Source organism: Meles meles, chromosome 14 (genome assembly GCF_922984935.1).
Source record: "Meles meles chromosome 14, mMelMel3.1 paternal haplotype, whole genome shotgun sequence".
Taxonomy (NCBI): domain Eukaryota; kingdom Metazoa; phylum Chordata; class Mammalia; order Carnivora; family Mustelidae; genus Meles; species Meles meles.
In genome coordinates, this window is record NC_060079.1 from 24,459,064 (window position 1) to 24,472,345 (window position 13,282).

At 35.6% G+C, this 13,282-nt stretch overlaps 1 protein-coding gene across 2 annotated transcripts in view; it reads left to right on the forward strand.

The window, feature by feature from the left end:
- The window catches only part of SPRYD7 (SPRY domain containing 7), a 56,962-nt gene that overhangs the window by 41,107 nt on the left and 2,573 nt on the right, over positions 1-13,282 (forward strand). The window contains exon 8 of one of the 2 annotated variants that reach the window (XR_006814921.1): positions 6,403-6,538. Coding sequence is in view for 1 of the 2 variants with exons in the window: in XM_045978356.1 (XP_045834312.1) it covers positions 1,377-1,474 (98 nt within the window). In the remaining variant the exon portion in view is untranslated. Of the gene's footprint in view, positions 1-1,376; positions 1,907-6,402; positions 6,539-13,282 lie in introns of those variants that run through there. The other variant, XM_045978356.1, reaches the window with a different exon arrangement.

Genomic DNA, 13,282 nt, shown 5'->3' on the forward strand with positions numbered 1-13,282 from the left:
TCCTGCCTTCTTTCTGTCCCATCTTAGATAAAGTGGTATCCTTCATGTTAAAAAAAAAAACACTGTACAGTCTAGATTTCAAATTCCCCAACTCTGGGACTTTACTTTGTCGCTTAATTCACTTATATGTCACATAAGAAACATCTCTCTTCAATGCCTGTAAGTGTTCTGAATCATCCTTATCCCAACTAAACTCCTAGCCTCAGTAGCCCTATGTTTGCCCTTCTTTATCCAGCTGCAGTACTAATAGTACCACTTACTGTATCGTTCAGTTTTTCTTCGGCTCCGTCTCACTGCCTTTACCACCACTTCACTGAAACCACCCTTGTTAAAATCTCTACTGCTTTCATGTATGTCAAATCCAGTACTTAACTTTTTTCTGCATTTATTATGAAATATAAAATATTTAGTGATGTGCATTTAATATATGTGTGCAGTTTAATAAGTAGCTATAAATACTCATGTCATTACCAGAGTCAGCATAATGGATATATTCATTACCCCTAAAATTTCCTCCTGTTCCCTTATTATCCTTCCGACTCACTTTCTTCACCCCAGCCCCAACCAACCACTGATCTGCTTTCTGTCACTACAGATAATCTGAATCATAAAATTTGTATTCTTTTTCTGTGTGGCGTGTCTCAGCATAATTATTTTAAGATTGATCCATGTTTTAGAATGTGTCAATAATTCATTTTTTATTGACAAGTAGTATGTGTGGTTTATTGTCTGCTTTTATCATAATATGTTTTTCCTTTTGCCTGTTAATGGATATTTAAGTTGTTTCCAGTTTGGGGCCATTACAAATAAAGCTGCTATGAACATTTATGTACAGATCTTTGTTTGGATATATGCATTTATTTCTCTTTGATAAATGCTGGTAAAAAGATGTAGAAGCTGAATAAGGCCGACAGTTTTGTTAAACTGTACTTTATTGATGTCAGTTTTCCAGTTTTGATATGGTACTGTGGTAAGATGTTAACACTAGGGGAAGGTGGATGAAGAGTACAGAGAACGCTATTATTTTTGCAACCTTTTCTGAATCTCTAATTTTTTCAAAACAATTTTTAAAAAGTCACACATCTTAATGTGTAAAATTGAGAAAATACAGGTGGCAAATAAGGAAAAAATTAAAAGTACTCACATTCACACTATCAGTAATATTTTGATGTATATCCTTTCCGTGTTTTTAATTTAATTTTTTATTGTGGATCTTTTTACCCAATTAGATTATGTTTTGTAACCTGGGCAGCAGGTATATTTATTCTTTTTGCCTGTTAATATTATGGTATTATGATAACAGTCTTGTATAATTATATATTCTTGTGAGTTAAGGTGTTAGCTTCTAATTTCTTTCTTTCTTTTTCTGTCTTTAGTTGATGACAGTGCAATTTTGGATTGCCAGTTCAGTGAATTTTATCATACTCCTCCACCTGGTTTTGAAAAAATATTATTTGAACAGCAGATCTTCTGAATGTATTTGTTTTTGAAACTTGTGTTTCAAAAAACACTTTTAAAAGTGTTTACCATTTAATAAAGCTTTACCTGACCTGTAGATGAAAATATATTCTTAAAAATATGCTTGTTAATGTTGTTCAAGGAACCAGTGTATTCAAGATACCATCTGGAAGTTGTGATTTGAAATACTTCTGTTTTGTGAGATGAAATCAGCATTTGGGGCAGTTTATTTAATTCTTATTTAAATAAATATAACTATGGGTTTGATTAACAGTATTAAGTGGAAATATGTATATAGATATTTAAAAGGGAATCTTTCTTACATAAAATATTTGTTTTTATAATAGAGATGTAGAGCTGGGTGGGTTTTTCTCATTCTGAAATTTAGACTTCATTAACTATTTTAAGTCTGCAATCTAATTTGTGTCTGAGTGTTCTTTTTTATATAGAGTATAACAAAGTGATAGAAAGTATATTATTGGCAACTTCTTTTTTGGTGATCTGTTTACTGTAAAGTGTACCACTTTTCATAAACTTTAAATTGCTTACTTTGTATGTCATTGCTTTTAATTTGCTTTGTGAAAGGAGGTGAATGTTTTGGTAACTGTCAGAGCATTTTGTTGAAGACCATCATGCTGTGTTAGTTCAATACCAGAGTAAGTCGTGGTTGATTGGCAATGTAGTATACACTGGCAGACATTTAGAATAGTATGATGCTTTAAACTTAATTGTAAATGAGATTATTCTTTTAAGAACTTTTATTTAAATGTATGTTTTTCTGTAAGGAATAATAAAATAATAGTAACTCATTAGTACGATATTAAATACATGTTCTTCCTGTTTTGTTAATTATACATTAAATTCACTTCATCCTTGATTATTTCAGAAGTTCAGAGAAAGTGAGTCCTCTCCATGACCCTGAGCTTCTGCCAAGTCTTCAGTAAAGATTTCTTCAATACCCTACTGACCTGCACTAATCGCTGTACACACTCTGGTAGAGTCTCCTTTGCTAGTGAGCCAAGGACATATATGTTTCACTCCTTTGTCAACAAGGAGAAGTATGTTGTACTAGAAAACCATGGGCATTAGAATCAGAAACCTGAATTGTAATTTTGTCCTCTAATCTCGTTACCTCCTCAGCTGAGTTCTTGAGCATCTCTGAGTTCAAGTTCACCATTTATAAAAGGGATACTCATACTTGCTTGATAAGATTCTGTAACTAGTTAAATATGTAACTAGTTAATATATGTAAAATACCTGAATCACCATAGGCACTTAAAGAATGTAGTTTCCTTGTTGACTCTTAAGCAGTAGTTTTCATAGGGTCCTCAGACCAGCTGCCTCAAAAACTTGTCAGAAATGCATATTCTTAGGCCCTCCCCAGATCCACTGAATCAGAAACCGCTGGGGATAGCACCCAGGAAGTTGTGAACAAGACTTTCAGGTGATTGTAATACATGCTAAAGTTTGAGAACCACTGTTCAGGAGAGAATGATTGCCTACTATAAATTTTCTAAGGATTTAAGACTATTTTTGACCCATAGGCAAAAGAATCCTGCAGTGTTTATTGTTTGTTTGGTAGGTGAAAATGTGACAATGTGCTTTGAAAACATAAATATACTTGAGTAAATTTATTTACATAAAACCCATATTTACCTCTGAAGATACAGAATTGAACGATACTATTTATGCATTTTTGTCTGACTTTCTGAATCTTGATTCGTAAAGAACATGCTTACTTTGGAAAGCGAATTGAAATGACTACTGTTTGCTGTCTTTATAATGTTATCTACCTCTTAGTTATTTTTTTTTAAGCCAACTTTTTTTAATCATCCTGTTCTTTACTCAAGACTATCTTTTCTGCCTCTTGTCTTATGGAATAGGCACAGTACTAAAATGATACATGAGTTGTGCCATGTCCATGACAACAGTTTGATGAAGTCTAGATGTGTCTTTAATCTGAAGTTATCTAGTCCTCTTGGGAAAATTACCTTCTTAAACCTATAACCTCAGTCTCATCTTAAGGAAGACATCAGACAAATTCCAGTAGAGGGGCATCCTATAATATACTTGAATAGTACTCCTCCAAATTGTCAAAGGTCATCAAAAAAAGGGAACGTCAGAGAAACTATCATACCCTAGAGGAACTGAGTTCAAGGGGACATAACAGTAAATTTAATATGGGATCCAGGAAGAGAGAAAAGGTATTAGGTAAAAACTAAGGATGTATGAATAAACTGTGGATTTTAATAATAAAGTATCAATATTTATTAATTGTAACAAATGTATCCTACTATAAGATGTTAATGGGAGAAACTGGGAGAGAGAATATGTGGAAATTCTGTACTAAATTCTTCTGTAAATCTAAACTATTCAAAAAAATAAAGTCTTAAAAAATTGCATTGATGGGGTGCCTGGCTGTCTCAGTCAGAAGAATATGCAACTCTTGATTTCACAATTGTGAATGCAAGCCCCACGTTGGGTGTAGAGATTAAATACATAAACAAAAAAAAATTACATTGAGCTAGGAGAAATTTAAAAATAAAGCCTTTCAGGGTCGCCTGGGTGGCTCAGTGGGTTAAAGCCTCTGCCTTCAGCTCGGGTCGGGATCCCAGGGTCCTGGGATCGAGCCCCAGGTCCGGCTGTCTGCTCAGCAGGGAGCCTGCTTCCCCTCCTCTCTCTCTGCCTGCCTCTCTGCCTACTTGTGATCTCTGTCTGTCAAATAAATAAATAAAATCTTTAAAAAAAATAAAGCCTTTCATGAAGTCATCATGAAGAACATTAGTACAGTATAAACCCATACCTTAAATAGTTCATGGTAGGGAAATACAGGCCTAGATAGGGCATAAAACACACAAAGACCTGCATTTGTTCCTGGCTGAAGAGACAGATGTCTTGATTCTGTATATTGCAAAAATTCATATTTTCATACTAGTGCAATTTTCCTTAGACTGAAAATTACTTATTATCCATGTTATTTCAATGATTAAATATTGCAAAGGATTTGTAATGTTAGGTATGTGAAACCAATGAAAATTTGATGAGTTTACATATTAAAAGCCAGAAAAAAGGGATGCCTGGGTAGCTCAATCGGTTAAGCGTCTGCCTTTGGCTCTGGTCATGATCTTAAGGTCCTGGGACTGAGCCCCACATTGAGCTTCCTTCCCAGCGGGGAGTCTCCTTGTCCCTCTCCTCCCTGCTCATGCTCTATCTCTCTCTGTCTTTCAAGTAAATAAAATCTTAAAAGCCAGAAAAAGCAAATTTGCCTTTTAATTGCCTTTGGCTCATTCATTAAGATAATATGAACATATTTCAAACTTGGATTACAGACTACTACACATTAACTTCAGAATGGTATAAAACGATTTGAATTAGGGCTTTTCTAAATCATTAACAAGAACAGGCATGTATGATTTGTTGGTATATGTTTATTTTCTAATATAAGTAGTTAGGGATAGCAAAAGCATAGCAGGAAATGCAAGTGAGATCTTGGACAAGTTTTGATAAAATAAATCAACTTCTTTTAGATAATGCAAAAACACTAGATATGATCATGAGAAGAAATCTCTCATCAATACTAGAATTTCCCTGTACACAGATATAACCAAACATAGTATTCATACATGGAATATAATCAACTACCACTTAAATTAATATGCATTAATTATGCAACCTGGTGGGGGAGATACTGTTGGGAGCTAATTGGGCTGTTCACGTGAATGAGTGGAATCAATTAACTGTCATTCTTCCACGTGCTGAATAAGATACACAATTCCCCTTCAACTTGCTCTTTTAAAATAACTGGGACAAAATTATTGAAGTAGGTATAACACAGAATAATGATAAATATAATTAGCAATATAAATGAAGTCACACACCATCCAAGAATTCTATAGAAATTTAAAGGAAAAATTGTCTCAGTATTGGCTGAAGTGTGTAATCTGTATTTACATAGGAATCATTACCATGTAGTCATTCAATAATTGTATCGTGTGTTGTGTTTCATAAATACTTAAATAAGATAGTCCCTGCTCTCAAGGAGCTCGCTAATTACAATTCGTAAGTATGGCTCTAGAATACCCAAGATACATTGATAAATGGGAAAAAAAGTTGTTAAAAACATTTCAGTGTTTAAACCATTAAAAAAAAATTATATCTTAGAAATAGGATTACAGGGAATTATCTCTTATTAATAAGTTTATCTGGTAAGTTATTAGTTGATGCCCTGACAGGCACCAGCATAAACCTGATCCCTAGACCCAGGAAAGTACTAGTGCTGGTGAAGCCACATACAGAGTAGACCAGTTCTAGTAAACACTACATTGTTTAAAAGGATGGTGATAAAATAGTGAAGGCTACCAGGCTGCTGAATGAATGTATGAATGATTATGAGACTGTTAGGAGAAAATATTCATTTCACTGGGCTATTGAAACCACAGTGATTTGTGAAATGTTGATCATTATTAGGAGGAGACTAGAGGGGCACCTGGGTGGCTCAGTCGGTTAAGCGTCTGCCTTTGCTCAGGTCATGAACCTGTCATCCTTGGGCTCGAGCCCTGTGGCTGGGCTCAGGGGAGTGTCTGCTTCTCCCTCTCCCTCTGCCCTTCTGCTCATGTGCTCTCTTTCTCTCTCAAATGAATGGATAAAATCTCTTTAAAAAAAGAAAAAAGGAGACTAGAAATAAAGCCAAAAAGTTCTGCAGGTTCATGTGTGTGATTCTCACAAACGCATTTCAGGAAAGGCAATCATGGTCTCCCACATATTATTTAAACTCAGAAAGATTTCTATAGCTACCAGTCAAGGGTATGGTCATAATCGAAAGTGTCTATAAAATGCTACTATTAGGAAGGGTTTTGAAAATTAAGCAGAGCATCTTACCATTATGAGAAAGAAAACAAAATTTGTCTCTCTTTACCTATGTATGATTTACGTATTGCATTGCAGGTGAAAGGATAAGTTGAAGAAAGCCCAAGGAAGAATGGCACAAGTGACCAAGAGAAGGCCAGCCACTAGACAGTTAGGCCCACCAGTCTGGAAGTCAAGACTGAGAATGAATATTACCCAAATCTATAAAATCAGGGTGAGTATGGATGGGTAGGTTAAACTTGGATTTACTGACCAGATTCCTGAGTGCTAATAAATAAGGTAGCAACCCTTGAAAGTTAAAAAAGAAATGCTCAGAGGCAGAAAAACTTTATGCTGTGTAAGAAATGGATCATTCCACCCAGAGGTGCTATAGGAAGACATAGTTTTGAAACTGAGTTGTTAAGCAACAAGACAGACTGGAGGCCATTTGTGCAAATTCTTACTTCCCACAAAGTGACCCAAGAGAAATTAGGTGTCCTGGCCAGGGTGACATAGTTAGCAAATCCAGGTAATGCAACATTCATTAAGTAAATGTAAACACTCAGTCACTGTACAAAGTTCATTCTACCATGGCATGTGATTAGATTAATCCATTAACAATTTCTAGAGGTTTCTAAAGGGTTTTTGATGGAAGCTAGAAATTTAGGAATATATCATTTTTAACATTGACAGCATGAAAGACAGTTTAGTAATCCTACAAAACATACCCTCATACAACTGTCTGAGACAAAGACCAGGCTAGACCATTAGGTAGATTGACATTTGATTACCTTTATTTAATGGTTGTGAGAAATGATGAAATAAAAATCTACCTTTTTGTATTGTCTTTGTGACACCTTTCCATTAGCACAAATAAACAGCAGTTAGTGATTTACCCACTTTCATGTCCTGGATTGTTTTTATAGGACTGAGCTTCTTTGTTCAATAAGCATGTTTCAGCATCTATAATGTGGCAAGTGCAAGGCTGAGCTGGTGATGCAAAGATGGGTAAAACAGTCTTCACCTTCAAGGAAGTGCTCGACTGTGCTCATGGTGCTGCTGCAGTTTTATTCTAGCAACAGTAACAGAAGGAAACTGACATAGACTTGTCTTTACCAGCATCATGGTGAAAATGTTTCATGGTAACAGTGGACTAGAATCCTTAGGATTTATTTTATACATCTTTATCTAATAAATTTGGGTTGTTAACCAACATCTATATATAAATATACATATACATTTACTCATTATTTTAATTCTAGTGTAGTTAACATACAGTGTTATATTACTTTCAGGTGTACAATATAGTGATTCAATATTTCCATATATTACTCAGTGATCATCAAGATTAAGTTTACTCTTAATTCCCTTCACCTAGTTCACCCATTCCCTACCCACCTCCCCTCTGGTAACGCTCTGTTTGTTCTCTATAAGTAAAAGTCTATTTTTTGGGTTGTCTTCTTTTTTTCTCTTTGATCATATGTTTTGTTTCTTAAATTGCACATATGAGTGACATTCCATGGTATTTGTCTTTCTTTGACTGGCTTATTAGCATTCTACTCTCTAGATTCATCCATGTTGTTGCAAATGGCAAGATTTTGTTCTGTTTTATGGCTGAATAATATTCCATTGTGTGTGTATATATATACACATACGTATGTGTGTGTGTGTGTGTGTGTGTGTGTGTGTGTGTGTGTATGTATATATATATATATCGCCTTTATCCATTCATCTATTGATGGACACTTAGGCTGCTTCCATAATTTAACTATTGTAAATAGTGCTGCAATAAACACAGGGATGGATACACTCCTTTGTGTTTTCATATTCTTTGGGTAAATACCCGTAGTATGATTACTGGATCATAGAGTAGTTCTATTTTTAATTTTTTGAGGAAACTCTGCATTGTCTTCCACAGTGGCTACATCAGTTTGCATTCCTGCAGCAGTGCACAAGGGTTCCTTTTCCCCCATATCCTTGCCAGCACTTGTTTCTTGAGTTTTTTATTTTAGCCATTCCGACAGGTGTGAGATGGTATCTCAATGTGGTGTTGATTTGCATTCCCCTGTTGATGAGTGATGTTAAACACCCTTTCATATGTCTGTTTTCTTGGGAGAGATGTCTATTCATGTCTCCTACTCATTTTTAAATTGGATTATTTGGTCTTGGGGTGTTGAGTTGTATAAATCTTTTTTTTTTTTTTGCTTCTGATATTTATTTACTTATTTATTATGATTTTTAATTTTTTTTGATAAACATATAATGTATTATTAGCCCCAGGGGTACAGGTCTGTGAATCACCAGATTTACATACTTCACAGCACTCACCATAGCATGTACCCGCCCCAATGTCCATAACCCCACCACCCTCTCCCTCCCCACCTCCCCCCGGCAACCCTCAGTTGAGTTGTATAAATTCTTTATAGATTTTGAATACTAATCCTTTATTAGATAGGTCATTTACAAATATCTTCTCCCAATCGGTAGTTTATTTTTTAGTTTTGTTGGTTGTTTCCTTCGCTGTACAGAAGCTTTTTATTTTGATGCAGTTCCAATAGTTTATTTTTCCTTTTGTTTTCCTTTCCTCAGGAGAGATATCTAGAAAAGTATTGTTATGGCCAGTGTGAGAAAAATTACTGCCTGTGCTCTCTTCTAATTCATTTTGAGTTCATTTTTGTGTGTGGTATAAGAAAGTGAGAGTTTTACTTCTTCCTTACCAATATGTATGCCTTTTATTTCTTTTTGTTATTGATTGCTATTTTTATTGATTGTTATTGATTGCTGGACTTCTAGTAATATGTTGAATAAAAGTGGTGAGAGTGGTCATCCTTGTCTTATCCCTGACTTTAGGGAAAAAGCTCTCAGTTTTCCACCATTGAGTATGATGTTAGCTGCAGGTTTTTCATATAAGGCCTTTATTATGTTGGGGTATGTTCTCTCTAAATCCACTTTGTTGAGAGTTTTTATCATGAATGGATGTTGTACTTTCTTAAATGCTTTTTCTGTGTCTATGAGAGGATCATATGGTTTTTATCCTTACTCTCATTGATGTGTTGTATTTGTAAGTATTGAACCATCCTTGCATCCCAGGAATAAATCCCACTTAATTGTGGTGAATGATTTTTTTTTTTTTTTAGTATATTGTTGGATTCAGTTTGCTAATATTTTATTGAGGATTTTTGCATCTATATTCATCAGGGATATTGGTCTATAGTTCTCTTTTTTTGTGATGTCTTTATCTCATTTGGAGGTAATGCTGGTCTCAAGAAATGAATTTGGAAGCTTTCTTTCCTCTTCTATTTTTTTGGAAAAGTTTGAGAAGAATAGTCATTAACTCCTCTTTAAACATTTGGTAGACTTCACCTGTGAAGCCATCTGGTCCTGGACTTTATTTGTTGGGAAATTTTTTTGTTTTGTTTTATTACTGATTCAGTTTCATTGTAAGTAATTGGTCTGTTCAAATTTTCTATTTCTTCCTGCTTCAGTTTTGGTAGGTTATGTTTCTAGGAACTTATCCATTTCTTCTAGGTTGTTCAATTTGTTGGCACATAATTCTTCATAATATTCTCTTATAATCCTTTGTATTTCTGTGGTGTCATTAACCCACATATTTACTTTGAAGAACTTTTTTGTTTCTTCTGCAAATAAATTTTTCAAAAGCAGTTATTTGTAAGTGTTTTTGCCATTAAAAAAGTGGAAAAAGTAAAGATTTAAAGCCCACAAAAGGCAGCTCTATACAAGCACAATTTCTTTCCCTACCTTTGCTTTAATTATCTGAGTAACCGCTTCAATCTTCATCACATATTGATTATTTAAAAATGACCACTGATTCAGGTCTGGTAGATATGTCTTGGAATAATGGATTCAATATGGATTCAATATGTTATTACAAATGTATTTTAATCAGTTTTATTGGTCATTAAAATTGGCCATTTGTTATTTTGAGATATGTGTAGTTAAGCTTTCCTACTAATCTATATCTAGTCAACATAAAGTTTTTCCAAAGTGTGTTTCAGAGAATACCTGTTCTCGAGGGTGTAGTAGATATTGTGCAAAAATGGTTCAAGGGCCAAACTGCTTTAGGAAACATGTCTATTTACTACAGAACTTTAGAGAACTAGCTTGTGACCAAGAGAGTGAGATAGAATGTATAACATTACCTAAACATTTAATCAAAGAACTCCTTTTCTTAGTAACAGAGTGTTGCATAATACTTTGGCCAATACTCATCTCGTGAATTCAGGTTATTTAGGAAGATAATTAAAAGTTAATTGTAGGTATAAATATTATACCTATTTATATTTATATATTTATATATATAATTATATATAAAATATTATATTTATATATATACATACATATATATACAACTATTCAGCATTTCCAAGGAACCACAAAAGAAGATAAAATGGATTGAGCATTATGTGTGAGCCACTGTTCTAAGAACCTGACATGCATTCTCTTGTTTAACATTCAGAAAGACCTTATGAACAAATTATAATCATACTCATTTTATAGATGCAGAAACTGTCCAAGTTCATGTGGCCAAAAAGTGGCTGGAGAATTCAAGCCCACTCTTACTTTTATTTTCTAATTAAAAAGTCTTTAAAGATTTTATTTACTTAGGGGCACCTGGGTGGCTCAGCGGGTTAAAGCCTCTGCCTTCAGCTCAGGTCATGATCCCAGGGTCCTGGAATAGAGCCCTGCATTGGGCTCTCTACTCAGCAGGGACCCTGCTTCCCTTCCTCTCTGCCTGCCTGCCTCTCTGTCTACTTGTGATCTCTGTCAAATAAATAAATAAAATCTTTTAAAAAAAAGATTTTATTTACTTGTTTGTTTGTTTGTTTGTTTCACAGAGAAAAAGCACAAGCAAGGGGAGCAGCAGACAGAGGGAGAGGGAAAAGCAGACTCCCTGCCAAGCAAGGACTTGCCCGACTCAGGGGCACAGTCCCAGGAAACTGGGATCATAACCCCAGCTGAAGGCAGATGCTTAATTAATGGACTGAGCCACCCAGGCGCCTCTCAAACCCACTCTTCTTAACTAATCAGTTATAGGTCTGATCTTCCCAAAGCTATCTAATGTTGGGAAGATCAGACCTATAAGCTATCTAATGTTGCACCAGTGTTAACAGGGTTAATTATTGTTGCTTTTTAGAATGTTCTCTTGTCCTCGTAGGGCTTGTACCCACTTTACTCTTCTTTTCCTAGATTCTCACAGCTATTATCACTTTTTTATTTTTCTAGATAATCTGCAGAATAATTTGTCATGTTCCAAAAATAAAACAAAAATTTTGTTAGGGCTTTGATTGTGTTAAAACTCTAAATTAATATAAGAATTGACATTTTATGATATTTGGTCTTTTCACTCATTTACATAATTTCCTTTCAGTCTTCTTTCAGTCTTGGGTCTTCTCAGGCAGTGATTCTCTTCAAGTGCATTTTAAGTAACTCAGACTTTCTTCAGAGATGAACATTTGGGCTAGGGATCTCTCTTTCAAAACCATCTCAGTCCTATAATGCTGCCCCCTTACCTTCGGTCCCTCTCTTTATCCCATGCACTAGCCCCTAACTGTACTTTCCCTTCTTTACTCTTTGACGGATTTTTGAAGCCTTATTCTGCTACTTGCCTTATTCTGCTACTTGATGCTGCTATCTTATTTATGCTTATTTATTCATCCCCACAAATCCTCCAGTAAGGCCAGACCCCTCAGCACCTTCCTTTTACCTCTACCAATCATCTAGAGCAGATCCCATTTCCCCTTTGCCGCTTCCCTGTTCCACCCCCATTTCAGATTACTACCACCCCCTACCTGCAGGCTCTTCTATTTTTGGAATGCTGCCCCCACTCACATCCTGGCCCTGTGCATCCCCTTTAAGGTTTCCTCTTCCCTTCCCTCACCAAACCAGACAAGAGCTGTGACCTAAATAACTCTGCCTCCCCAGCTTCTACCTGGCCACATGGTAGAATCTCTTTTTTTTTTTTTTTTAAAGATTCATTTATTTATTTGACAGAGATTACAAGTAGGCAGAGAGGCAGGCAGAGAGAGAGAGAGGAGGAAGCAGGCTCCCTGCTGAGCAGAGAGCCCGATGCAGGGCTCGATCCCAGGACCCTGGGATCATGACCGGAGCTGAAGGCAGAGGCTTTAACCCGCTGAGCCACCCAGGCGCCCCCACATGGTAGAATCTCAACAGATGTTTCATCTCTTCCCCTGAAGTCCCATTGACAGAGATGGTGCAGTCGGCTTTACAAAATAAAATAAAATAATACTTTGTGCTCCTCTTTCTCTTACCTTCCAAAAAGATCATGACGATCACCTAATTTTCATCTCAACATGCAAAAAGTACAAGGGATACTTCCAGCAAGGCAGGAAGGAAGATAGTGGTGGCAAAGCAGCAGAAACAAGACAGCAGTTCATTGTACGGATATTGGAAGTTGATTGTTCCTAATTCAGGAAGTGCTACATCACTAAGGCATTATCAGAACATTATCATTTTACTTAAATACGTAAGCTTTTAAACTTTGTATACTCCTGAGTATGGTTTTATTTTTGTCTCGGGATGATTACAGAGATTTCTGTTAATTCATATCAGATAGAATTTCTTCTGTTTTTCTCCAATAGAATACGTCTGTCATCTGACAATTAAATCCAATGAATTAAACAAAGGATTTCTGGCTTCTTCCGTATCCATCTATCTGTAAGAATGTGATCATTTGTTGACGTTTATTGAGTGGGCTAAGCATTGCAAGGAGATATAAAAAGAGACACATGATTCTTGTCCTTTAAAAGCTGACATTTGTGGTGTGGAGGGTTGGGGAGGACTCCAACAGAGAGCTCCTAAATAATTTTTTTCAGCCTCTGCTTAAAGACTTGACTCCAGAGAGTCCATGAAAGGGAAGTTTTTCAACGGAGCTTTTCATAAAGAAACAGAAAAACCTCAAGAAAAATTTCCCTCAGTTAATATAATTGTCCATTTTCCT